At 37.0% G+C, this 27,795-nt stretch overlaps 1 protein-coding gene across 3 annotated transcripts in view; it reads left to right on the top strand.

Annotated features, from left to right (window-relative positions):
- Positions 1 to 27,795, top strand: part of CNST (consortin, connexin sorting protein) — a 99,094-nt gene that overhangs the window by 54,577 nt on the left and 16,722 nt on the right. For all 3 annotated transcript variants that reach the window (XM_027564664.1, XM_027564665.1, XM_027564666.1), the window contains 7 exons: positions 3,292 to 3,497; positions 12,126 to 12,156; positions 14,215 to 14,301; positions 14,731 to 14,845; positions 17,035 to 17,056; positions 17,234 to 17,330; positions 26,226 to 27,112. In XM_027564664.1, coding sequence (XP_027420465.1) covers positions 3,292 to 3,497; positions 12,126 to 12,156; positions 14,215 to 14,301; positions 14,731 to 14,845; positions 17,035 to 17,056; positions 17,234 to 17,330; positions 26,226 to 27,112 — 1,445 coding nt within the window. The remainder of the gene's footprint in view (positions 1 to 3,291; positions 3,498 to 12,125; positions 12,157 to 14,214; positions 14,302 to 14,730; positions 14,846 to 17,034; positions 17,057 to 17,233; positions 17,331 to 26,225; positions 27,113 to 27,795) is intronic.

Raw genomic sequence — 27,795 nt, 5'->3', positions numbered from 1 at the left:
GCAGTGCAGGAGACCCCGGTTCAATTTCTGGGTTGGGAAGATCCCCTGGAGAAGGGATAGGCTACCCACTCTAGTATTCGTGGGCTTTCCTGGTGGCTCAGGTGGTAAAGAATCCACCTGCAATGCGGGAGATCTGGGTTCTATCCCTGGGTTGGGAAGATCCCCTGGAGGACAGCATGGCAACCCACTCCAGTAATCTTGCCTGGAGAATCCCTGTAGACAGAGGACTCTGGAGGGCTACTTTGCCAACAAAGGTCTGTATAGGCAAAGCTATGGTTTTTCCAGTAGTCATGTATGGATGCAAGAGTTGGACCATAAAGAAAGCTGAACACCAAAGAATTGATGCTTTTGACCTGTGGTGTTGGAGAAGACTCTTGAGAGTCCCTTGGACAGCAAGGAGATAAAACCAGTCATTACTAAATAAAGGAAGTCAATCCTGAATATTCATTGGAAGGACAGATGCTGAAGCTGAAGCTCCAATACTTTGGCCACCTGATGCAAAGAGCCGACTCATTAGAAAAGACTCTGATGCTGGGAAAGATGGAAGGCAGGAAGAGAAGGGGGACAACAGAGGATGAGATCGTTGGATGGTATCACAGACTCAATGGACATGAGTTTGAGCAAGTTTCGGGAGATGGGGAAGGACAGGGAAGCCTGGCGTGCTGCAGTCCATGGGTTCGCAAAGAGTCAGACGTGACTGAGCAACTGAACAACAGCAACAGTGGCTTTCATGTACTTTGTTAAATTTATTCCTAAGTACTTTGTTGTTTTAATACTATTGTAAATAAAATGGTTTTCTTTTTCAGATAGTTCACTGTTAGTATATAGCATTGCAACTGATTTTTATATGGTGATTGTATATCCTGTAACTTTACTGAAATCATTTGTTGGTTCTAACAGTTTTTTAGTGAAGTCCTGAGGGTTTTCCATCTATAAGATTATATCATCTGCAAACAGAGACAGTTTCACATCTTCCTTTCTGAGATGGATGCCTTTCATTTCTTTTTCTTGCTTGATTGCTCTGACCAGAACTTCCAGTACTATGTTGAATAGGAGTGGTGAGAGTAGGCACCCTTGTCTTGTTCCAGATCTTCAAGGAAAATATGTTAACCTTTCATTGTTGAGTATGATGTTATCTGTGAGTTTGTCATATATGGCTTTTATCATATTGAGGTACATTCTTCCGTACCTACTATGTTGAGAGTTTTATCATTAAAGGATATTGAATTTTGTTAAATAATTTTTCCCACATCCATTGAGGTGACCATGTGTTACTTATCCTTCATTCAGTTAATGTGCTGTGTGACATTGATTGGTTAATGTATGTTGAATCAACCTTGCATCCCAGGAATAAATTCTGCTTGATGACAGTGTCCGATCCTTTAAATGTGCTTTTGAGTTAAGTTGTTGAGAATTTTTGCATCTGTATTCATCAGAGACATTTATTTGTAGTTTACTTTTTATGTAGTATCTTTATTTGGCTTTAGTATCAGGGTAATGCTGGCTTTGTAAAAATGAGATTGAGACTGTTCCCTGCTCTTTGATTTTTGGAAAAGTCTGAGAAGGATTGATACTAATTTTTCCTCAAATGAATTCTACCAGACATTTAATTCATAGGTGAATTTTGTTTTCGTTGTTGTTCAGTCACTCAATTTTGTTTGACTCTTTGCGACCCTGTGGGCTATAGCCCTCCAGGCTCCTCTGTCCACAGGGTTTTCCAGATAAAAATAACCGGAGTGAGTTACCATGCCTTCCTCCAGGGGATCTTCCCGACCCAGGGATTGAACCTGGGTCTTCTTCATTGGCAGGTGGGTTCTTTACCACTGAGCCACCTGGGAAGCCCCTTGGTGAATTCTACCAAACATTTAATGAAAAATTAAGAAGAATTTAATAAAGAAAAATATAGAATTTGGATGATTAGCCTTATCACAGTCTTACGTGATTTAATGTCTTGGGTATAGTAGTGTGGCTGGGAGGAAAAGGAAAGAAAACAGTATTTATCTTAGTTTCTTTGTAGTTCTCTATAGAAAGCTTCTCTTCCTACATTGGCATTACCACCATTGCAGTTAGAGACACTGATGTCTAGAACAGTCTTTTGAACTCTGTGGGAGAGGGAGAGGGTGGGATGATTTGGGAGAATGGCATTGAAATACATATAATATCATATATGGAACGAGTCGCCAGTCCAGGTTCGATGCACGATACTGGATGCTTGGGGCTGGTGCACTGGGATGACCCAGAGGGATGGTATGGGGACGGAGGAAGGAGGAGGGTTCAGGATGGGGAACACATGTATACCTGTGGCAGATTCATTTCGATATTTGGCAAAACCAATACAATATTGTAAAGTTTAAAAATAAAATTAAAAAAAAAAAAGAAAATTAGAAAGCAGAAAAATCATTCCTGTTTTTCACAAATACAAAATAAAATGGCAGGCCATCTCCAGGCCGAAGGCATCTTCAATCATGGTGTGCATATACTAAATTAGTGAGAAAGAGCCTTCCTGAGACGGACTAGCTGAAGGTAAGTACAGATTCACACAGTCTACTCGATTTCAGTATGAAAATTAGAACTCATGCTGAGATTTCAGTGAAGGGTAAAGTTATAATGTGTTATGTTTAGAGTTTTAAAATTTGGTGTGTTATTTCAGGAGCTCTGGGCCAAGGATTTATTTGCTGATTTTTTTTTTTTTTTCCCAAGTTTGTTTTACTCTTTTTTACTAGGAAGAAAGTTTCTGTGACCATTAGCTCTGGACATCTGATTCCCTCTGCTCTCCTGGGCTCCAGAGGTAGTTCTAAAGTTATCAGACCAGAGTTTAGAGAAGAAGGCTTAACTTCTTTAGCCTTTGATATGATAGCCACATTTACTTTCTTATTTAGTGCTATTTCATTTGGAGCAAGGTATGACTTCAAATTATAGTTAATTCATTTTTCCTTTGGGAGAGTCAAATTTTTTGTCAGATTTTAACCTTCATACTTTTCTTTAGATCTCTCTTTTTTTAATATTCTTAATTAAGAATATAGATTCTTAATCTATAATGTATTGTAAATAGAAAAGTTTATATAGAACTAACAGAATTGCTTCTGTTAACTAATTGCTAATAGAAAGAATCAGATGTCAAGCAGAATCTTAACTTAATGAGGAAAATAACTTGTGGCTTCTGTGGGTTTTTTTTTTTTTTCTATAATCAGTTTTATTTGAAAATTTTATGGTTAAAAGGCATAATTATTATTAAGTGTTCTACCATGATGGAAATTTATTCTAACATGAGCATTTTATTTACTCTCAAAGGACTTTCTTCAGAAGATAGCACACCTTTAATGCAAGAAAATATACTACATGTAGTGACACATGCCGTTAGTGATGAAGAATCTGCAGAAGTAAATGCTAACAATCAACTGGAAGCCTCAAAGTTGGTTCTGCAATCTCTGTTCTCACTTATACGAGGTGAAGTTGAGCAGTTGGATTCAAGAGCACTTCCCCTTTGCCTTCACCAGGTATCTTGCTGAACTTTGAATTGCAGCCTCACTGAAATTCTGGGGCCAATATTTGTAATAATCTAAAATCCAATTCTCTGTAATTGATTCTGCTCCACCTGTCATTGGTGAGTCCAGGAAAAGGTGACTTTGGATCAGTAGCTGGTAGGAAATCTGGCATATCACTGACTGGTGGCCACATGTTGGCTTGGATCATCAATCTATGGCTCATACAATCACTAGCTGCTTTTACTTGGTGGTGGTGGTGGTTTAGTCACTAAGTTGTGTCCGACTCTTGAAACCCCATGGACTGTAGCTGCCCAGGCTCCTCTGTTCAGTGGGATTTCTCAGGCAAGAATACTGGCGTGGGTTGACATTTCCTACTCCTGGGGAATCGTGCTAACCTAGGGATCAAACCCGCATTTCCTGCGTCTCATGCATTACAGGCAGATTGATTACTCCTGAGCTGCCAGGGAAACCCCTTCTTTTACTTAGTGTGTACAAAAGAGAGTCATTGTCTACAAATGAGTCAATGTAGAAAGTGCTTAGTAAGTACCAACAAGGTACCCAAAACTAAGCTAGACACTAGGGAAACAGATTACCTAAGAACATGTCTTTAAGACAGACACTGTGGAATAGGAAAAGCAATTATGTAGCCAACTAATGGTAGAAGTCTGTATAAAGTATTAGAGTAGGTGTGTGCTTCAGGTTCAGCAAAAGCACAAATGCATGATTAACTTTGTCCTTTGGACATTAGACAGAAAGAAGGTGATTCTTGAGCTGGGTTTTGCAGGATTTATAGGCTCACAATAGATAAAGAAAATGAACTGGTACAGAAAGAGATCAGCCTTTGCAAAGACATGACTGGGATATCATTTTGAAGATTAAGATGGAAGAGAGATGGGAATTAAGATTGGATAACTTGTAACATTAAGGTCTTGCTTTTAGAGGCTGAGAGCTTTTAATTATGGAGGTGCCAAAATTAGAATTCTAGAAATATAATTCTTGATGATTGAGAGGGTAAACTAGAAGATGGAGAGCCTGGAGACTGGGAGACCTTAAGGACAGTAATACGGAAGGTTTTTTACATGAGATAATTCTGAAAAGATTAAGGTATTTATGAGCTGTGTTTTATTTTCTTTTTTTAAAATGAAAATAATTCATATATGGGAATGGAAGAAGCTTCAATTTTATTTCACTCACTCTTCCTGTTCATTAAACATTTGCAATAAGCAGGGAATAATTTTTTTTAAGTAAAATAGCTTTTGTCCCAATGCAGGAAAACATATGTTCTTACAAATTTATATTACCTCCTTGGTGGGCTTGAAGAATGCCTTTGAGAAAATGTGTACTACTTGTTGACCTCTGGTGTGCTGGTAACATATATAGTACATGTTAACCATAGTTGAGAACTGTAGTTGAGAACCACCAATACCAAGGCAGCTTTGTAATCTTTGATCCTTCTTTAAATTTGTACAATGGATTGAGTTTGTAAAGGATATTTACACTAATGGTTATTTCATTCTCCAAACAATTTAGAGAGACATTATAATCATCTTTACAAATGCGAGATAAAAGACTCCCTCACAAAGCAAGTTCCTTATAATTGTAGGGCTTTGTTTTGTGCTCAGTTGCTCAGTCGTGTCTGACTCTTTGCAACCCTGTCTGACTCTGTAGCCCACTGGGCTCCTCCATCCATGGAATTTTCCAGGCAAGAATACTGGAGTGGGTTGCCATTTCCTACTCTAGGGTCTCTTTCTGAACCAGGGATCAAACCCACATCTCTCAAAGCGTGTGTTTTGGGGACAACTTGACAGAAATTTGAATACTGACTGTATAATAATACTACTATTGCATCATTGTCAAATTTCTTGAGATTGATAATGGAATTGAAGGTCATGTAGGAGAGTGTCTTCATTCTTGGGAAACACACGTGAAAGTAGTATTTAGGAGTAAAGTTATATAATGCCTGCAACTTAAGGTATTTCAGTGGGAAAAAACGTGTAAGAAAGGGAAAGAAAAAGAGAAGATTTGGCAAAATGTCAATAATTGACAAATCTAAATAAAAGGTATATGACTGTTGATTTTACTATTCTTTGAAGTCTTATGTAGAATTTCAATAAAAAGTTGGGGAAATGGACATTTGGAGTAAATAGAAACAGCTAAGTGTAGCCAAATCTTTTCAAGCAGTTTATGTCACTGGGCTATTGTTACATTAAATGTAAGGAAAATGCTCTTTTCTACTAGCAGGTGATCCTATAGCTGAAGCAGATCTAGTAGAAAATCACATTTTTAGGCAGGAAGATGATAACAGTCTTGATCAGATGCAGATTATTTAATTTGTTTTAATGTCTCAAAGTAGAACTCCACCTTCATCCCCTAGGAATATGTCAGTTTGCTAGTCCTGTAGGTTATGCTTCTGAAATACCTCAGCAGTCTGTCCTCTCCTGGCAAAGAAGATTAGAGAGTATATTGGTGGCTTTAAAGTATGGGCTCTGGCTCTACTTTAAAATCTAACCCTAACCCATACTAACAAACTAAGCAGCTTTTAGTTTCATCTTCTGTAATGTTGTAGACGACTCAGTGAAATACTGCATGTACAAGTACTTAACATATCAATAACACTTGGTATGCTTAACATAAAAGTAATTAAACATTAGCGGTGTAACTATATTTCTCTGTCACTAATTCAAACATTGCTTGTTGGAAAGAGATGGCTGAGACTGCAGTAAACTGAGACACCAGGGCAACAGCAGTCAGCTGATGACTGCCTTCCATAGTCCAAGAATACAAAATATCCTGTCAGTTACTCTCAAGGGAAACACAAGTTAGAGAGAAGTGGAGTGACTTGTTTTTCCCCATTATTTAGTAATTCCCAGAAGTTCACACTGTGTCTTTCACTTGAATTTGACAGCTGTTAACATTTTGCCAGATTTTCGTTTCCCCTCCTCCCACTCAACCCTACCCCACATATTTATTTTCCATGAAACATCTTAAAGTAATTTTCAGGCATTACATCACTTCACCCTTAAATACTTGCACATAAATTTCCCAAGAACAATGACACTCTCCTAAATAACTTACAATGCCATTATCAACCCCAAGAAATGAGACGTTGGTTTAATATTATTTAATATAGAGCCTATATTTGTTTCTTCATGTTGTTCCACAAATATTCATTATAACTAGTTTCCCTCTGATCCAGGATCCAGTGAAGGAGCACACATTGCATTTGGTTGTGAACATTCTTTAATCCTTAGTAATCCAGAACAATTCCCTGCATTCTGTTTTATTTGTTGGTTTATTTTTGCTTTTATAACATTGACACGTCTGAAGAGTTAAGAGTTCTTGTAAAAATGTCCCATAATTAGGATCTGTCTGATTATTTCTTCATAAAGTAAAAGAGGAGAGTGAAAAAGTTGGCCTAAAGCTCAACATTCAGAAAACTAAGATCATGGCATCTGGTCCCATCACTTCATGGCAAATAGATGGGGAAACAGTGGAAACATGTCAGACTTTATTTTGGGGGGCTCCAAAATCACTGCAGATGTGATTGCAGCCATGAAATTAAAAGACGGTTACTCCTTGGAAGGAAAGTTATGACCAAACTAGATAGCATAATAAAAAACAGAGACATTACTAAAGGTCCGTCTAGTCAAGGCTATGGTTTTTGCAGTAGTCATGTGTGGACGTGAGAGTTGGACTGTGAAGAAAGCTGAGTGCCGATGAACTGATGCTTTGAACTGTGGTGTTGGAGAAGACTCTTGAGAGTCCCTTGGACTGCAAGGAGATCCAACCAGTCCATTCTAAAGGAGATCAGTCCTGGGTGTTCATTGGAAGGACTGATGTTAAAGCTGAGACTCCAGTGCTTTGGCCACCTGATGCAAAGTACTGACTCATTGGAAAAGACTCTGATGCTGGGAGGGATTGGGAGCAGGAGGAAAAGGGGACGACACAGGATGAGATGGCTGGGTGGCATCACCGACTCGATGGACATGAGTTTGAGTAAACTCCAGGAGTTGGTCATGGACAGGGAGGCCTGGCGTGCTACAATTCATGGGGTCGCAAAGAGTCAGACTTGACTGAGCGACTGAACTGAACTGAACTGAACTGAAAATACATTGGGCAAGAGTTCTACCTAGGTAACATTCCATATTCAGATGACGCTTGAACTCACTCCAGAGTGGCCTTTGTGCCACTACCCCACCAGAATTGCACTGTAAACGCCAGGATTGATCTCCGTATTGCACACTCATGTGAATCTAATTGTTAGTCCTCAGTTTTCTTCCTACCAGAAGTATTAGAAGCTCTGACAAGTTGATCACATGCTCTATTTTGCAGCATTTTCTTTTGCTTTTTAGGACCCCCCCACTTTCCACTTTTATATCTTACCTCACTGGATATGCCTTCTCTGGGTCATTTGTTGAGTCCTCCAAATTTTACTGATTGTTAAACATTGGAGTTTTTGAGGATTCAGTCCTGCAGTATAGACTAAACATCCAGCTTCCTGAGGCATCTCATGGGCCTCTCAAACTTAAGATGCCCAAAATCAGACTTTGACTTTTTTTTCTCCCTTTTGTTAGATGGCATATCCATCCCTCTAGTTGCTGAGACCAAATACTTTGAAGTCATCCTTCACTTTTCCCCACGTCCATATCTAATCAGCAGATCCTGCCAATCTATTTAAAAAATATATGTAGATTCTGATGTCTTCTTTCCTCCTTCATTGCCGCCATCTTGATAGTACAAGACACGATCAGATTTCATTCAGATTCTTGCAGTAAACTAATTGTAGAACCCTCTCTGCTTTACCTTTATTTCCATCTAGGTTTTTTTCCCCTTCCTCTACATAGCAGTCATTGTGATCCAGATAAAATGTTAGTTGGGATCATGAGACTTCTCTGTTCAAAGCCATCCATTGACTTCTTTTCACATTGAGAGTAAAAGCCAAAATTCTTACCATGGCAAGACACTCCATGATCTGGCCCTGTTACCTCTTAGACCTTAATTCCTAAAACTCCTTCTTATTCACTTCTTTCCAGGTACACTGGCCTCCTAGCACTTCCTCAGCTATACCAGGAATGTTCCTATGTCAGGGTCTGTGATATTTCCTTTTCATCCTTTCTCAGGAAGTCACTATATGATGTACTCCACCAAAACAAGAGAGTAAACCAAGGAACAGGAAGATTAAGATAAAAGAAAATGGGGTGCTACCCCGGAGACGGGTGAAGGGGTTCTCTAGGAGAAGAGAGAGTCTTAGATGACAGCTTTGTACCAAGAAGGAGAGTGTACCCACTTTTATTTGAGCAGATCAGAAGGGTCTGGGGAGAAACTTTTATATCATTTTCCGATTTCTGAATATTTGGTGTGTCTGAATACATTGAGGGAAGTTTTCAACTCTGATAGACTAGCGTTGTATAAGCGATAAGTGCATGGAAAACTATACCAAAAAAAAAAGGAAAAAAGAAACTCCAGTGAAAACAGAAAGTTTTCATGAAAGGAAAAATAATGAGAGTTTACTACATGGCTTACTCATAATAAGGTAAACATTAAATGTTTGCCTACCTTTTACTACAATATAACAGCATGGGATAGGTCAATATGTGAGAGAAAGTATGTGTGGTATATGTTTGTAGGGGAAGGAGCAAAAGACTCAATCCCCATTTTCTAAAACTGAAAAAAAAAATCAAGAAATAGAAAATATAAGCATAATATTTAGAGATACAGCATTTTTTTAAAAAGAGATATCTTAGTGCTTGCTCCTGAAGAAAGGAGAATCGAACACGAACAGCAGGGCCTTTCTTAAACACATCTTATAGAACCGTTTAACTCTTTAAACCATGTAAATATATATATTTTTGATAAAGGTAAGAGGTAAAAGAAGAAGTTTATAATTCAAACATAAAGTGAGAATAGTTTCTAGGTTAAGGTGGTGACAGTGGAAACACAGAGAGGTGAATTTGAAATCTTGACCTAGGGACTCGGTGTAGATAATGAAAAAAGGGATGATAAAGAAATCAGAGAAGAGTAATTCTAGGAATACCCAGTTAGGAGGAATGGTAGTTCCACTGACAGAAATAAGGAAGTATTAATGGAGAGTTAATTACAGGATAGTTACTATTTCTAACATATTATATGGATGAATATATGCCAAAGGACATTTGATATTAATGACTATGATCACTGCAGATATTCACTTACGTTTTTTAGCTCTTGGAACTCTTTTTTTCTTTTGGCACTTAATATGTTTTATTGATTCTTGTTTTCCAAGCATCCATTGTACATCTCTGTCAGTATTGACATAACAGTAGTAATAACAGCCTCAATGATAAGAATACTAAAATAGGAAATACTGTTTTAGTACCACTATTCTAGGTTTTTTAGGCCATTTAATCCTCACAGTAATACTGTCAGAATGACACATTATTATAACCAAAGAAGATTTTTTTTTAACTTGTCTGACGTCACACAGCCAATAAGTCATAGAGACAAGATTCAAGTCCATGTCTGGTTCCAGAGTCCACACTAAAGTTCTTGGATCTCTCGAAGATTCCATTTAAAAATTACTTTTCTTGGGGACTTCCCTGGTGGTCCAGTGGTTAAGACCTGCACTTCCACTGCAGGGGGCATGGGTCTGATAGCTCATCAGGGAAGTTCCACAGACCGTGTAGTGTGGCCAAAAAAGAAAAATTATTTTTCTTGGGTGTGAGTAATCTCTTATACACTGACGTTGTTAATATAATGGCAGGTTAGCTTTAAGTGTATAACCTAAGTCATAAACTTGAGAGTTTTTCCTATAGACGTGAGAAGAAGTTCAAGTGCTGTACTCTGTGCTCAGTGAGCATGTCATGAAACTCATCTCAGACTCAAGCAGGAAATGGCTTCACTGGGATCCTTGAAGCCACTCTGTGGGACTGCGGACAAACACATACGCCTTCCTAATTCCTTTTTGTTCCCAGTAGATAAAAGATACTTTAAACCAGGAAAACTGGTTAAAATTACTTAAAATTACTGCCCTCCCAAAGTGATTTTCAACTCACTTCTTCACGATTCTGCTCTGCACTGGTAGAGTATTTCTGGTCCAGAGTCAGCAAGTGCAACCCGTTTTAAGCACTTGCTGCTGTGTCCTGGGCACTGTACTAGACACACGTTCTGTCTCCAGGAGCTGTAGGTATTACTGACCCTGTTTTACAAATAAGGAAGCCGAGGTTGAGACATGAAATGACACGTCCAGAGTCACACAGCTGGTAGTGGCAAAGCTTGGTCTAGAACACAGATTATTCACCTTCAAACTTTCATGTTTTTCTGCTCTACCAAGCTACCTCCTGTATTTAGACATTTGGGGCATCAAAGAAAATCACACCTTCTTTTACCCTGCTCGACTTGTCAGGAGTAGGTTTTTATAGGAGAAGGCACCCTGTGTATTTATTTTTCAAGCTGCCCTTTCACCTGGAAGTGCCTTTTTACTTTTGAGGCCTTGGGTTTCATGATCCTGTCTTTATGGTTGCACCTATGGGACTGGAACTGTCCCAGAAGTCTGAAAGCTAATTGATTAAGCTGACAATTTACAGAGAGGTGATTGGGTCCATCTATATTGTTGTTTTGCTCCTGGAAGAATATTAGATATATAGAATAAATTTTAAGCTAGGCAACTATTTCCTTTAAAACTATACTTTTTCCACTGTGGGATTTAGAGAAAAAAACATTCCTTTTTTATTTCTGATTTATAGGTTTGACTGGCATTTTACTGCTCTTTGTACTGATAGTTTCCTGGAAAGTAGAGGTCTTGATCCATAAACAGAATACCTTTTTCATTAGAGACTTAGGAAAAATCAGGGCAAACTGAAAGTGTAAACTACTTAATGAAGTATTTTAAGTATGACAATAGTCAATTCATGCAAATATTTCTCCATGTATACTTTTGGTTTTACTGTTCTATTGATAAATGCTATATCTGAATAAAGGATTCCAAAGTTTTTAGACTCAAAGAATTTTTAAATTTAAAGTTGCCCTAGAATGAATCTGCTAAGGGATATGCCTCAGCTGGGTGCAGAGGCTGAGTCCCTGGACCTTGCCCTCCCATCCAGTGCCCTTTATCCCATGCAGCACTTTGTATCTATTCCAAACATCATTGCTCAACTAGTAGCACTTGGTCTGTCCTTTTCTGAAATATCAAAAGAGAATGAAAAGTCTGTGTCCCCTGAGGTAGTTTGTGAAATACTAATGAGACCAATGGGTTTTAAGATCCCTTGTGACCTGACATAGTTCAGTTTTTTAGTTCATGATACAGCCATCCTTTCATTCATGTTCTACTTTATAAGCCTCGATAGCATCTCTCTCATTCTTTAGAGTTCTTATTCTAAACTCTAGTGAATCAGTGATGTTTGCTTTGACTTGAAATAGAATAGAAAGAATGAGATTGTGTACAGACCAAAGAATGTCTGTGTTTGCTTTTCTTGAGACAAGTGACTTCAAAAATGTGTCTTGTGCCTAGAGTCATATTTTTTTCTGAACTGGCGAATATGGTTAAGAGTTTTCTTAGTTTGATATCAAAGATTTTGAGAGTTTCAAGGTTTTGGTTTCTTCCAAATTTGTCTTTTTATTCAACTGTTAATTTAACTTTCTCTGTTTTTTATTTGTTTTTAACAGATAGCAGAGTCTTATTTCCAGGAGGAGGACTGTATCCTTTTTTTAATTACAAGAAGAAATGCCTAGAACGCTTAGTGAACTGCCCACTTTTAAAATTGAGATTTACCTACAATGAATGTATGATCTGTTGTTGTCACTGGATTTTGTTTCATGGACCCATGTGACCATCTCAGAAAACAAGATGTAGGACATTTGTTACTCCAGAAAATTCTCTAGAACCACCCAAGTTTGACCTCCTGTGGACAAGCTCTAATTTTACCAAAATCTAAATATTTGTGTGTGGAGGAAGGGGAGAATGCATGTTGCAAAAAAATAGAAACCCATTGGATTTGTTTTCTTTTGAATTAAACAGAAGTACAAAGCAAGTAATATTCATATGGTAGAGTTTGTCAGCCATATTATACACAGCAAATCTCATGACTCTTATTATAGCTATATATATATATATAGCAAAGGGAAGATTTGCTATATCTAATTTGCAAAATTTGCTATATCTATTGCTAATGAAGAGTTCTTCATTAGCGATAAACAGAATAACTGTTGTCAAGGAAGACTGCATGTTAACTTTTGTTTGTGCTGTCTCTTCAGTCACGTCCGACTCTCTACAACCCAATGGACTGTAGCCTGCCAGGCTCCTCTGTCCATGGGATTCTCCAGGCAAGAATACCAGAGTTAGTTGCCATGCCCTTCTCCAGGGGATTTTTCAGACCCAGGGATTGAACCCACATCTCTTACGTCTACCTGTACTGGCAAGCAGGTTCTTTACCACTAGCACCACCTGGAAAGCCCATAACTTTAGTAAAAGAAAGATTTATTCCTTCCATTTTTTAATTTCCCTCTCTTAAAATTGTTTTTATTTTTTCAGAGAAGGTCCAATATATACACTTTAGAGAGAACTCATCCTAAGTATCTTTATTTCCCCATTTGTGTGATTTCTTTTTTCTCCTAACCTTACTGATTTTCACTACAGATTGGGGGACAAGCAGTTGTCATCCTGAACCCCTATCAAGTAAACTAGTAAAGTGTGGTAGAAACTTAGGGCAGTGGCTGTTCATCACTAAGTCTGGAGGAAATCAAATTCTTAAGGAAATGAAGCTTAGGACTACCCAAATGATGAGTATGATGTAGTACAGTGCAGAGCACATCAGCTTCCCTGGGAGCTTCCTAGAAATGCAAACTCGTGGGCTTTAGAATCAGAGCTTCTGGGGATCAGACTCATAAATCTGTATTTTACCAAGATTTTCAAATAACATTTATGTTCAGTAAAGTGTGAGAAACATTGGTATATTTTTAAGTTATGAGCAGAGGAAAATAGAATTGTCTCTGCTTCTCCCTGGTCTATTTTATGATCCCTGGCATATATTTAAGACACAAATGAGAGAGAGAACTAAACCTCTGAGTGACCATGGGAAGACTAAAAAGCTAACAATGAGTTTTTTCTCTTCCTTCTTTCTGGGTCAACATTTAGAACATGGCCCAAAGGAAGGTAGACAGTTGGACAGCTTATCCTGACCTCATATAATGCTAAATGTGTGATACAGATGGAGAAGGCAGAAATTCCTAAGAAAATCTACCAAAAAAAGTCAAATCACATAATTATAAAAATCACTATGGCAAGTTAATTTACAAAAAAAAAAAAAAGCATTCAGTGAAAAATAAGGATCACGTGGAGTTGAAATCAGAAACAAACATTTGACTAGAGGGTAACATAGTGGCTTGACAGAAGGTAATTTAAGGAGAGAAAAAGGAGGGGGAACACTTAGATTACGGATTCCATATGGGCCCTATTTCCAATTAAATTATATTTAATTGACTCTGCTAGAGGTATTATTAGCAAGCAGGCATTTCTTGAACATTAAAACCTTCTCTTTGTGTCTCCTGTTTACTGATAGAATAGAAACCAGGTAGCTTACTGCATGATATGCAACATTAAAATTTACCTACTTCAAAACCAAAAACCCTTACTTTTTTGTTTAAATTTAAAATTATTTAGAGCCCTCTCAGTTTTTTATAAACTTCAAAATTCTCAGTTAATCTAAGACATTATTCTGTAGCCTGGATTCCTATTTTCCTTAAATTTTCTGTTCAGATGAGAAAGCAATGAAATTCATTCAGCTCGAACGACTGTATCACGAGCAATTGCTCGCAAATCTTTCTGCCATTCAAGAACAGTGGGGTGAGTACAAACTAGAGTGCAGAATTATCAATAATCTAACAAGTTGCTATCTAGAAAGTTAACATATTTGACCTGGTTTTCTAGGTCAGGAAGTAGATGTTTCTAGTCAAGTTAGTGTTGCAAAGAAAGTAGCATTTTTACCGCAAGTTTACCTCATTTTAAGAAAGTTTTTGTCTTTGTATTTTGTTTTTCATACAAGTGCCAAGAAAAGAACACTTGCAACTTTTTCATTTCTTCTGATGTCCTTGGCTGATTTAGTCTCTGGGATATATACTTAGATTTAAAAACAATCACTTAGCTATTTCTGTGTTAACTTTGGGCTGAAAAGATAATTTTGCATGATAATCTTTATCAGTAGAGCCAGTTAAGTATTTTCCCTTCTAAACATGTTTTGTAATAGCTAGTGACTAACAAATATTTTAAATTTAGAAACAAAATGGAAAACTGTACAACCACATACAGTTACACCTTTGAGGAATTCAGAGAAAGGATTTAATGGTGAAGATTTTGAACGGCTTGCTAAATTTTGTGCAACACATCAAGAGTAAGTACTTGACTGTTTACAGTGAATTGGAATAGAATATTGGAGAAGCATTGTAATACTGAATATTTAAAATGCAGAATTCACTTATTTGTTTTGTTAATGCTAACTGGAGAAATTAAAATTAATAAAATGATTTGGTTCCTTTCTCAGATTTTATCTGTTTCTTACACAAAACTTAGCAAAAGGTCTGTTTTACAAAATTCAAAGCACCTTCTAATTAGAAATTTTTTAATGTAACTTCTAATTTCAATTAACTTTTGCTTAAGAGGTTAGGTGATTCCGATGGAAAAATTTGTGTTAGGATTTTTATTACAATTGTTTTCCAGTGTTTCTATGTCTGTCTCTGTATGTTGTAGTAAAAACACACTTTTAAGAGTAGCCTGATACTGGAATGCAAATGCATTTAATCAGAATACCAGATAATTTTAAATTATTTGATTTGTATCAAAGAGTTGGATTTTTAAAACTGAACATAGTAATAATAAAGCACTTAAGTATATATATTTTAATTATTATTTGAAGACTCAGAATTATAAAGGTGAGGGGATATGATAATTATTTTAAACTAGTGCAGATTTCTGGGATGTACAATTTTCTTGTGTTAGTTTGAACTTTTAAAACAGTCTTTTTATGGATTCTGCATTATGACCTAATTTTAATATGTTAAATAGGTTAACTTTTGGCTTTGTAAAACTTTTAAATAATGGAATATTAAAGATAGATAAGGGAGATTGTTTTCTTACTTTCAAAACATTCAATATAGATACTTTTCTGCTCTTCCCAGGGAACTAATAATTGTTTAATCTGTTACAAATGTTTTAATTATTTAAAAATAAAGAATTATTGAATCTAATATAGACGTGACTCTTTTTCTTTTTTTTCCTCTTTTTAAATATAAGGCAACTTGCCAACACATAATGTTTTTTTCATTTTTATCGCAGTATAGTTGATTCATAATGTGGTGTTAGTTTCAGGTATACAGCAAAGTGAATCAGTTATACTTTTATACATATACCCACTCTTTTTTAGATTCTTTTCCCATATAGGTCATTACAGAGAATTGAGTAGAGTTCCCTATGCTATACAATAGGTCCTCATTAGTGCCAACACATAATTTAAAAACTAGTCTTCAGTCACACTGCTTCACATCTCTAGAGAATTTCTACTAGTGAACAGTAGATAGTATTGTAAACCAAACCTAAAATTGTATGCTTATATTTGATAATTCCCCAAAATTATACACCTAAAATTAATACAAAATGTTTGACTATTACAATACACAGCTGAATTTTTACCTGTACAGATACATATATGCAACTAATACTCTGACCAAGAATCAAAACAGTCCAGCCCCTCAGAAAGCACCCTAATTTGTGTACAAAGCCAGCACCCATCCCCTCAGATAGTAACTGCTCTCTGAGTTCTGTAACACTGTATTTGCCTGTCCTGCAGTTTTACATAAATGTTATCACACAGACTAGATTTTTGTATCTAGCTTTTTTGCACATGATTACGTCTGTGTTACATGTTGCTACCTGCAGTGGTAATTTGCTCTGCTTTACTCCTATGTGGATTCATTATATGACTGTGCAGTAATTTATTTATCCATTATATTGTTAATAGACATTTGGATTGTTTCCAGTTTTTTAACATTATGAATAAAATGGCTGTGAACATTACTGTGTATACTTTTTGGTGAATGTATGCATTCTTTTATCTTGAGTGTTCCCTAAAATATATTTACAGATTACGTCTTTTTTTATCCTTTTCTGTGGAAAATGTGAATAAAATTATCTTCTACCATAATCAACTTTCGACGATAATGACATAAACTGAAATTTTAATATGTGTAAAATACTCTTGAAATACATGATTAGCAAAGGTTGACATTTTTTCCCCTGCTGACTCTCAGTATTTATAGCTTCTTTGGAGGTTTTTCATTAGTTATTGGCCATCTAACATTAACACATGATATAGTTGCACTTTGAACTGTTGTGAACCAGTGGTAATGTTTCAGCAGTGGAAATGTTCTGTGCTAATATTAGAATCCGGAGAAGCTGTATTTTTTTCTTTTCTTTTTTTTTTTTTTTTTTTTTTACAGCCGTTTCAGTGACATTTGTTTGGAAGCATTTTGCTGCTATAATATTTTTTTTAATTCTTTTTTCCCCTCTCTCTCTTTTTTCCTACAGTCCTCTTTTATCCAAAGATAAGGTAAGAGATTTTCTTTGAAAATGTTTATAGGAAAAACGTGTCATGTTTTGTTGTATGGACTGGTTTAGAAAATAATGAAACCTTCCTCAAATTGTTTTCAGCTTTCTAACTTAATGCAACAGTTTCCCCCAAAGTTTTTTTTTTTTTTTCTTTCTTTCTTTTTGAAAAACTTTTTAGATAGCAGCTGTCCAGAAGTCCCTGGGAAGGAAATGCTTTACGCAGTTAATAGTGTCTGAAGATCCAAAGGAAAGAGGAGCTACAGCCAAAGAGCTGGGTATGTTTTTAAATTAGAAGTAGACATTAAAAATGCCTGCCTCATATAATATTTTACAAGTATTACATCTGAGTTGCTGTGAAGGAGCTTTTCTGCGCATACTGCTCCTAGACAAATAGCAAAGCAAGGTTTTTTTTTTTTTAACATCGTATAATCCTATTTTTAGATATCCAGTAGTAGAAATTATAAAATCTAAATTCTTATAAAAACATAAAATTGTTTCATGTTTTCAGTAGGTGGTTATATGTATCTAAGAGAATATGACAAGACTGCAAATAAGCTGTGAAAGCGAATTGGTTTTAGTGCATTCAGGCATTCTTTTCTGTATAAAAACCAACAATTTTTTTACAAACTTTACCAGAAATTTTTTTCTGTAAATCTAGATATTATCAAGATAAGCTCTGTATCTTGATAGCGTATCTATAGTAATTTATTCTCTTCCTTTTTTGTTGGCTAACGTGGTATACTTTAATTTATATATATATATTTCTAAAGCATTTATAGTTGTTTTATATCACTGTCTTATATCAAAAGTTAAGAGTTTTAGAAATTTGTTTTCTTACAGTAATAATGTATGTTCATTATAAAAACTTAGAAACTAAAGATAGATTTTTTTAAATGTGTTTTAGAGTATTTGTTTTTCCATGTATATGATTTTAGTACTACTTTATATTTCTGGGCCTGAAAACTCTGATATTAAACAGGCAGCATCATGTGTCTTAACTGAGTTGCCTGAAAAGATAAAATGATGATGATGATGCCTTCAATTTCACTTGCCTTTTTCTCTTTTAAGTTTTTTCCCCTCAGATCTTTACTTTATCCCCTCTTTTCTTATGTGGCAAATTTGGGTTGCCTTAGGTCAATCCTACTATATTCTATTCTTCCTGTCTCTTTTTTGTGGTCATTTTTATGTTGGAAATCAGAATATAATGAGCTTCATAAACATCCTATGGGAAAACATCACAAAGTAGTCACCTAGTTTGGGTGTGAATATGTCTCTGTGTTGTGCACATTGGGAAGAAGGCTGTTCTAAGTTTGAGTCTGACACTGCCCAGCAATAGCTCGGCACTACTTCCAGCTTAGCCTCTGCCGCAGGATGAGTGGCACAGACAGGGAAACTGAGATACCACACATAAGCCACTTGGTGCTTTGACTCACAACCAGAACCTGTGTCTTCTGGTTTCTAACTGAATTGCAGCAGACTTCTGCTAAGGAAGTTGTGTGGATTATCAGATTCCACAGTGCAGACATTTCATTAATAACCATTTTATGGGAAGGGTGTGAACTAAATTCTAGAGAAAGAAATCTTGCCAAGTCTGATAAAATAGTATCTTTTAAAGAAAAATGTCAAATCTCTCATAGTCTACTCAGACAGGTTATTCTATGAATAAATACAGAGAAATGTAAGAAAGAATATGAAAAAAATAGAAATATGAAAATATTACTTTAAATGATTTTTTTAACTTTACATAATTGTATTAGTTTTGCCAAATATCAAAATGAATCCGTTGTTTTACCCCGTATTCCTTGTTTCTAATATCTTATGTGTTCTACAGTGTAGAGTTTTGCTTTTCTTTCTTTATATATGTCTTGGTCTTAAGCTCCTTGTATAATAAGTAACTTGCTTTTCTCTGTGTGTGGTTGTTTCTGGTATCAAACTTGTCTGGTTTGAATCCTCTCTACCACTTAAATTTGTGTGACCTTAAGAGACTTCCCCTGGCAATCCAGTGTTAAGACTCTGCACTCCCAATGCAGGGGCACAGGTTTAATATCTGGTTGAGGAGCTCAGATCCTGCATGCCACATGGCGTGGCCAAAAGAAAACATTTGTGTGACCATAGACAAGTTGCTTAATTTTTTTCTATCCCTCCCTTTGCTCAGCTCCAAATGTGGGTTATTTTTACCTCATAGGATCTTTATGAGGATTAAGTTAGTAATTTCATTAAGGTTTAGAACAGTACCTGGCACAAGGTAAGAAATCTACGTGCTGACTGCTCTCATTACCCTTCCTCCACCACTTCCTCCCATGTTATCACCACCCGCTATGGCTAGTATTCCATTAATGTTCTCTATGTGTTATTCATTGCTGCTGCTGCTAAGTCGCTTCAGTCGTGTCCGACTCTGTGTGACCCCAAAGACGGCAGCCCACCAGGCTCCCCTGTCCCTGTGATTCTCCAGGCAAGAACACTGGAGTGGGTTGCCATTTCCTTCTCCAACGCATGAAAGTGAAAAGTGAAAGTGAAGTCCCTCAGTCGCGTCCAACTCCTACTTTTCTAATTAATCTACCATGATTAAAGTCTCCAAGTTATTTACATATTACTTTATGTTTTCAGCATACTTTTATGTATATTATTTCATCTTTTCCTCTTAACAACCGATTTAAGGTAGGCTAAGTCATTTTAAGAACCTCAGGGAAGGTAAGTGACTTATCCAAACTAATTAGAACTAATTAGAACACAAAGTTAAAACCCTGTTTTCTGGCCTTGAAGCCCATGTATTTTTATTATATTTTAATTCATTTTTATTAAGTAGTATTTATGAAAATATGTTACATATATACATTATAACAATGTATTAAAAAAATGAAGACCTGTGAACCTTATACCCAACAGAGGGACTAGATTATTGTCAGTCCTCCTGTTAAAACTGCCTTTGTGTTCCTTTCTATCCCATCACCTGCTTCACTCCCCTGCCCCAAGGTAGTCATTGTCCTGAGTTCTCCATTTATCATTCCCTTCCCACTTTTTAATCAACTTTATTGAAGTACAGTTTCCATGCAATAAAATGTACCCATTTTAAGTGTACAAATTGATGAGTTTTGGCAGTTGTGTACACTCATGTAACTACTACCCCAGTCAGACTATGAATCATTTTTATCACTCCAAAATCTTTCTCCCAATTTTCTTATACTTAGTCCTTCCCACCTCTAGTCCCAGGCAATCCAGTGCTTCCTGTTATTATCAATAGGTTTTCCTTGTTTTAGAATGTAATAGAAATAGAATTGCTCAGCATACTTTCTTCTGAGAGTTACCCTTATGACTAAATGTACCATTAATACATTCTTTTTTGTTGCTGAGTAGTATTCCATTTTTAACTTTACACAATTCATTTATTCACATAATTGTTGATAGACATTTGAGTAATTTCCAAGTTGGAGATATCATGAATAAAACTGATAGGAAGTTGTTTGTTTTTGTAGATATGTTTTCAGTTCTCTTGGGTAAAGAACTGAAAGTAGAATCAGAGTCATATGGAATGTACATGTTTAACTTTGTAAGAAACTGTCAAAATAGTTCTACAATGCTGTTGTCCCATTTTATACCCTGCCAGCAATATATGAAAATTTCAATTGCTCCAAATCCTTGCTGACATTTAATATTGTCAGTCTTTTTTTTTTTTTAAGTCATTTTAGTAGTTATAAATGTCATTATGGTTTTTAACCTGTTTTTCCCTGAGGACCAAGTGTATACATTTTTAGTTTTGCATTAATCTCTGTAGAAGATGTACTCATTTATACTATTATCAATATTTCAGACTTAATGAAGGCACATTTTTTCATCAATCTGCCAAAATAAATATTAACATTGAAAATTTCTTTTTCAAGCCTGATATCACTCAAATGTTTTTACCTGATGATAATTAGTAAGATATTGAGAAAGTATAAGAAACATGTTAATTCATGAATGCTTTAGTCTCATCCATAAATAACATAGGGAATTTTTCCCTAAAGAGAATTCATGGCAGAATGAGAGTTGCGAGAGTAACTCAAAGGCATGTGCGTTTGTAGAGCACATGTTAGAACTTAGATTAAGTCTAACTTCTCATTTGAGAACTACCTCTTTAATTTGGTATTATTAAGTATGTCATACATTTGACTATTATTCCATTGTTATTTCATCAGAGTAGAATTTTTTTTTTTAGTGTGTCTTAAGTCAATGCAATAGGGATTAGTAGACTTACCTTACTAGATCTTTGGGCTCAAGAAAGAAAGTTAACAGAAATTCATGTTAGTATTAACAGAAACATTAGCAATAAGTTTATACTGTGATACCTGCTTATAGAAAATTCAAAATATATTTTTGGTTAAACATAGTGGATCAACCATTTACTTCTACTTTTTTTTTTAATACTATTGTAATGTCACAAAGGGATCCTTAAAGTCAGAAAGCAAGAAGGACAGAATTGGCAAGGAACCAACCAGCAGCAGATATGACATCCAGAAAATGTTGGAAGCTGGAAAGCAGATGGATGGGTGGCAACTGGCTTAACATACCATGCATGCTCAGTCGCTCAGTTGTGTCTTTGCAACTCCATGGTTTGTAGCCCACCAGGTTCTTCTGTCCATGAGATTCTCCAGGCAAGAATACCGGAGTGGGTTACCATTACCTTCTTCAGGAGATCTTCCCCACCCAGAGATAAGAACCTGCATCTCCTGCATTGGAAATGGATTCTTTACCACTGAGCCACCTGGGAACCCCAACTTAACATACCAGAGAAAGCCGAAAACTAAGTGTCTACAGGGAAAAGGTTGATTTCTGCCTGAGAGGGTTTGGGAATTGGAAGCACAGAGAGTACTTCTAAATTTAAGTTAAAAAGCTGTGTAGGAAACATTTAGACCTTGATATCCCCTCTCTACCAAATAGGAAGCCCTACTGGAAGCTAGACATAATACAGCAGTGTCTTCAAAATTGTGAGAGAAAAGGATTTCTAACCTAGAAAACTTTACCCAACCAAAGTTTTAGTCAGTGGTGAAGGAGTAAAGACTTTAAGATTGAATAATCTTAAAAAGTTTACCTTCCATGTACGTTTTCTTAGGAAGTGTCCTTAAAATAAGAGAAAATAAACAAAGAGGAAGACCTGGGATTCAGAGAAAACAAAGTTTCCAAAATAGAGCCAAAATGAATTCCTAGGATCATTGGGAAAAGAAATTCCAGGACAATACCTGTGTAGCAAGCCTGGAAAGGAGTTCCAGGTCAGGGACTCAAGAAGAATATGTTTTAAAACTGAAAGATTATCTGTTGTTACATATACCATAGTTGTCCATCTGTCAGAGTTCAAAGATGCATAGATTAAAATTATTTTTAACAGAGTAATGAGGCAGTTATCAACACAAAAGAAAACAGCATAAATGAGAAAGAAAAATGCAGTCTGGGTATCTTGTGAATAATACTTACAAAGCCATAGTACTGTAAACTTTAAATATTGATTTGCCCCAGATTTATGTTGAATTGTAATGGGAGCTAGAGGGGAAAGAAAACATCACTGTGGGGGCAAAGAATCTAAAGAACCATGAGAACTAACTCTCTTCCTTAGTAGGAAGTTAGTAAGTGGTCTCTAAAACTGAAAAGTCAATAGATAACAATGGAAGTCTTCTCTAGAAATGGAGGGTAAATATGAGCAGAAACAGCTAAAGGAATTGAAAAGAAGCTGCCCCTAGAGAGCAGGAATCAGACAGATGGAAGACTAAGGCAGAAGACTGTTTTGCATTACCAGTAAAGACAGGTTTTTAAGCTTTTCTCCAAAAGCATAATTTGATACAACAAATTATAAAATAGCATATGTCTTGTTTGATTTGGAGACTGAATATGTATTAAAAACATCATTTATACTTTATATGGCATCACACATAAATTACAGCTACTGTCTTGATCTAGTCTGAAATTTTTGCCCTTTACATCTTAAATTACTAAATTTTTTATATTTTATATTATTTCTAATAGTGGAATGAAGCAACTGTTCTCAGGCTAGTATTTTATAAATAATACATTGTACCAATGATAGTCTTTATTACACACCACTTACGTGCTATCTTGCTTCATTAGGAACTACTTAAATTGATTGTGTTTCATCTGGTAACTACAGTCAGCCACTTCGCTTTCTGGTTGTATTGTTACCGAGTCCAAGGTCACTCTGCTTACCGCATGACAAGCCAGTACATCAGAGATGAGGTGTTGGAGGCAAGGAATACAACTATTCAAAAAGCTGGCAGACCAAGAAGATGGCAGATTATTTCTCAAAATAACCGTCTTATGGGAGCCTGGATATTAGGTTCTTTTATAGAACAGAGAGGGGAAGGAGGTGAGGAAGTAAAGTAAAAAGGTCCTAAGTCTTGCAGAAATCTCCTGAAATAACCAGTCTTGTGGAAGGGTTATGTTAATTTCTTTTCTGCAGCCTTTCACAGGTGAGCAGGGTCAGAATGTCTGTCTGTGAGCTGATCAAAGGTACTCTAATTTAACAGTCAGTTTGGAGGGGCAGGGTTCCCTGTGGCAGGCCATTGTATCTGCTTCCAGTGGTAGACAGTGATTATAATAACAAAAGCATAAAAAGCAAAGGTTAAAGTAAAAGAAACAGATCCAACATAAAGTCAGAATTTGCTCTTCCCTGTTACAGTGGAATGCCATCTCAGGCTGATTCCCTCCCTAACTTTTCAGTAACTTACAGCTATTAAATACTTTCATTTTGATTCTTTATGACTTAGTCCTATTCTGTTCCAAATTTAACACTTAAATCTCATTTTATTCAAAGCTCTTCTCTGTCCACCAGCTCTGCAAGGGCTGGGCGCGTGGTCTGTTCCCTTTTGAGCTATCTAGATCAGTGCATAGGCCTGAATCTAGTCTATAGGGACGTTGGTGGCGCCAGCAGGACCAAGTGCGGAGGAGCTTACTTCCAAGTCACTTTCCTGGACATTTGTGGTCCTTCAGGTAACTGACCTTCAGCTTGAGACAGCATACCCATTCCTCTGATGTGAGGGCCTCTCTGCCATGTGTTTATGCTCTTTACTCTTTGAATTCTATGGATGTGTTTGGAGGGCTGTCTTCTGAACCTTTGGGTACTGGGAACCTAGGGAGGAGAGCTTGGATCCCTTTGCAGCTGGCTGGGGCCCTCCTTGCTCTGACCTCCCCCATCTTAACAGAGAGGCAGACCAGCAAGCTCAGTGGTGAAGCTGACAACCTAATGGGGATTAAAATGGTTTTTTGCAGTCTTCCCAATTTTGAGTGATTCTTTGTTGTTCTTCAACGCTCAGTCATGTCCGACTCTTTGCTACTCCTTGGACTGCAGCTGGCTTCCCTGTCCTTCACCATCTCGTGGAGCTTTACAATCTCCCCAAGTGATTCTTTGGAGTAGGACAAAAGAAAGAATGCTGTATTCTCCCCAAAAGAGACCTCTTTTTCCTTGTCCTCTCCTCATCTGACTTTGACTTAAGGCATTGGGAGAGGTAATACGAACTCAGCAGTACAGAGCTGAGGTTGCCAGTTTCTTTCCCTGATTCTCTGAAATCAGAAGATGGCATTTAAGTCCTGCCTTTTCTTTGTTACGGTATGTGCCACCATTGCTAATTGGTAATTATTGAAGTACCGATACATGAAAAGGTACAATCATCACTATATTGCATCCTTGATTTTAACCTTTGGCCCATCGTGTATTATTTAATTTACATCATTTTTAAATAATATATGATAAAAGAAAAAGTTAAAATTTCTGTGATAGTTGTTCACTTGCTGAGTCCGACTCCTTGCAACCCCATGAAGTGCAGCATGCCAGGAGTTAGGAATGCTTGATCGACCGAAAGGGCTTCCCAGGTGCACTAGTGGTAAAGAACCCACCTGCCAGTGCAGGAGACGTAGGTCCAATCCCCGGGTCGGGAACATCCCCTAGCAAAGGGCGTGGCCACGCACTCCAGTGTTCGTGCCTGGAGAATCCAATGGACAGAGGAGCCTGGCAGGTTGCAGCCCATAGATCACAGTCAGTGACTTCTTGACTTAGCTGAAGTGAAAGTGACTAAAGTGACGTAGCACAGTCAACCAAAAGCTGAATCATGAACAAGCTTCTCTGATCTACTAATTTATATATGCATTCAGTATTATTTTGTGAAAGTTTTTAATGGTTTAATTTTAAATCAAAGGGAAGTATTTTACATTGATTTTATTTAAAATAGAAATTGAAAGAAATATCAAAATTCCAAACCCATTTCTGCCTGGTACCAAGACTTATGCCTTGCTTTTTACCACTGCCTGTTACTACTTCCCCTTGAGAAGTTACAAGTAATTTTCTAATACATTAATTAAGGATGCTATTATTAAGGATGCTTAAATAAATTTAAACAGATTTATGTTCTTTAGGGGCTTCCCTGGAAGCTCAGCTGGTAAAGAATCCACCTGCAATTCAGGAGATCCTGGTTTGATTCCTGTGTCAGAAATAGCCCTAGAGAAGGGATAGGCTACCCACTCCGGTATTATTGGGCTTCCCTGGTGGCTCAGATGGTAAAGAATCCGCCTGCAATGTGGGAGACCTGGTTTCAATCCCTGGATTGGGAAGATCCCCTGGAGAAGGGCATGGCAACCCACTTCAGTATTATTACCTGGAGAATCCCCATGGACAGAGGAGCCTGGTGGGCTGCAGTCCATGGAGTCACAGAGAGTCAGACATAACTGAGTGACTAAGCACAGCACAGCATGTTCCTTAATTAGCCTTAAAAGATCAGAACCAGTATTGTTTTTCTTACAATATGACACAGTATATTTCATAAACATAATGAAAATAATTCTCCCACACTTGAAAATATTTGTTTAAATAGATGCAGCTAATCAAGTTTAGAATGTCTTTTAAACCTTTGAAAAATGACTTTTTTTTTCAATTATAATGAAGACTAAGCAATATATTCTTGTTCTTAACATGTTTTTGAATAATCTCTGTTAATTTTTATATCTAAAGGATTACTTACTAAATGTTTAGAGTATTTCCTCTACTTAGAGATGCTATAATCCAACAGGTTGAATTTCCATTTCAGAGGTGCAGAGCATTACTGTGTCCCACGTACAATTCATGTCCTTTCTCTTCCCTTCTGTGCAAAGTGCCGTGTTGAATCTTAAAACCACTTGTTTTTCTTCATCTTCAGAGAGTGAAATTTGTCTTGGCATGGAATCAGGAAAAGAAAGCCAACATAAAGAAGAGACCCCGGAGAGCAGTCCCTGCTGTAATGAGATGGTCAGGCAGGCAGATCCCCGGAGCCTCCCGGTAACTGCAAGGAAGGGCCACACGGAGGAGCCACTCTGCAGCTCTGAAGCCACGCAGGAGCTCCACGCCCAGCCCTCGGAGTCGGCAGGGAGCAGGTCCAGCCCCCACTCCTCAGGGAATGCTCCTGAGGATGACAGCCGCTTGCAGCTGGCTCAGACAGAGGCCTGCCAAGACGTGGCCGAAACAGAGCGCATTGCTAAGAACCCTAAGGTTTCCAGCCAGTCAGTGACAGAGCCATTGATTTTACCAGGCTCTGACCATATACCTCCTGCATTGATTTCTGAGGGTAAATACTCACAAAGAAAGGAACTCCGGTTGCCACTCCGGGATGCTTCTGAGGCGTTGCCCACAGACCAACTTGAGAACAATGAATTAAATGAGCTGCAGCAACCTGATCTCACAGAGCGTGATGGAAAATCACCACAGGGGCAGGCTGACTCAGAGGGTTCTGAGAGTGTACTTTGTGAAAATAATCCAGTGTCTGATTTAAGTACAGTGCTTCCAGAGGTGTATATGGCCCCAGAGGAACAGGGAGATAAGGAAGAACAAGTCAGTAAAGAGACAGACGACTATTTGAACAGCCTTTTAGAAGGATGCTTAAAAGATACTGAAGATTCCCTCTCATACGAAGATAACCAAGAGGAAGACTCTGATTTCCTTCAAGATCTTTCTCCTGAAGAAGCATCCTATAGCCTACAGGAGAACCTGCCTTCTGATGAAAGCTGTCTCTCTCTCGATGATCTTGCAAAAAGGATAGAGATCGCAGAGGTAAATTTGAGATTTAATATAAATATAATTTTAAAAGTGAAATTTGAAAGCACATGTATGTTAAGTATTGCCTTGCTTTTGTGAATTTTTCTCTGGCCTCAAACATGACAGGGAAATTTAGTTAGCATAAACTTTGACTCACTATGTATAGTCATGATGTTTATACCTCAGGTAATTATATTGCATGCCTCCAGTAAGTATTATATACACCATTTTTCGTATTTTTACGATTTTCATTCGGCAGGCCTGGGAATTATGAACAAGACAAGATTAGTTACATTCTTGTAAGGAAATCTTACGTTTCTTGTCATACATCTAGAAGATAAAATACTACTGTTTCTTCTTAATACTAATATATTTTGAAATTCTTTAAAACAGTATAACAATGAATGAAACATTTTAAAATACAGTAAGAGTTGGAAATACTGACTGGATTTATCAGCTCTAGGTTTGAACAAACTAAATATTCCTTGACTAAGTCCAATTTTACAAATAATTCAAAGTTTTAAAGTTTCTCTAAATAGTAATTAAGCTAATCAAAACCAAAAAAGAGGGCAGGAGAGAATATTCAAAGTGACCAAATCCTTTGTTTGAAAATACAGTTTTTTAAAGTTCAGGCCGGGGCAGCGGGTACCATACCAAAACTATAGCACCTCTGAAAGGCAGCCTGACCTAGTAGAAAG

The sequence above is a fragment of the Bos indicus x Bos taurus genome, chromosome 16 (assembly GCF_003369695.1).
Source record: "Bos indicus x Bos taurus breed Angus x Brahman F1 hybrid chromosome 16, Bos_hybrid_MaternalHap_v2.0, whole genome shotgun sequence".
Taxonomy (NCBI): Eukaryota; Metazoa; Chordata; class Mammalia; order Artiodactyla; family Bovidae; genus Bos; species Bos indicus x Bos taurus.
Note: the sequence above shows the minus strand (reverse complement) of the source record. Positions and strands in the feature narration are given on the sequence as shown.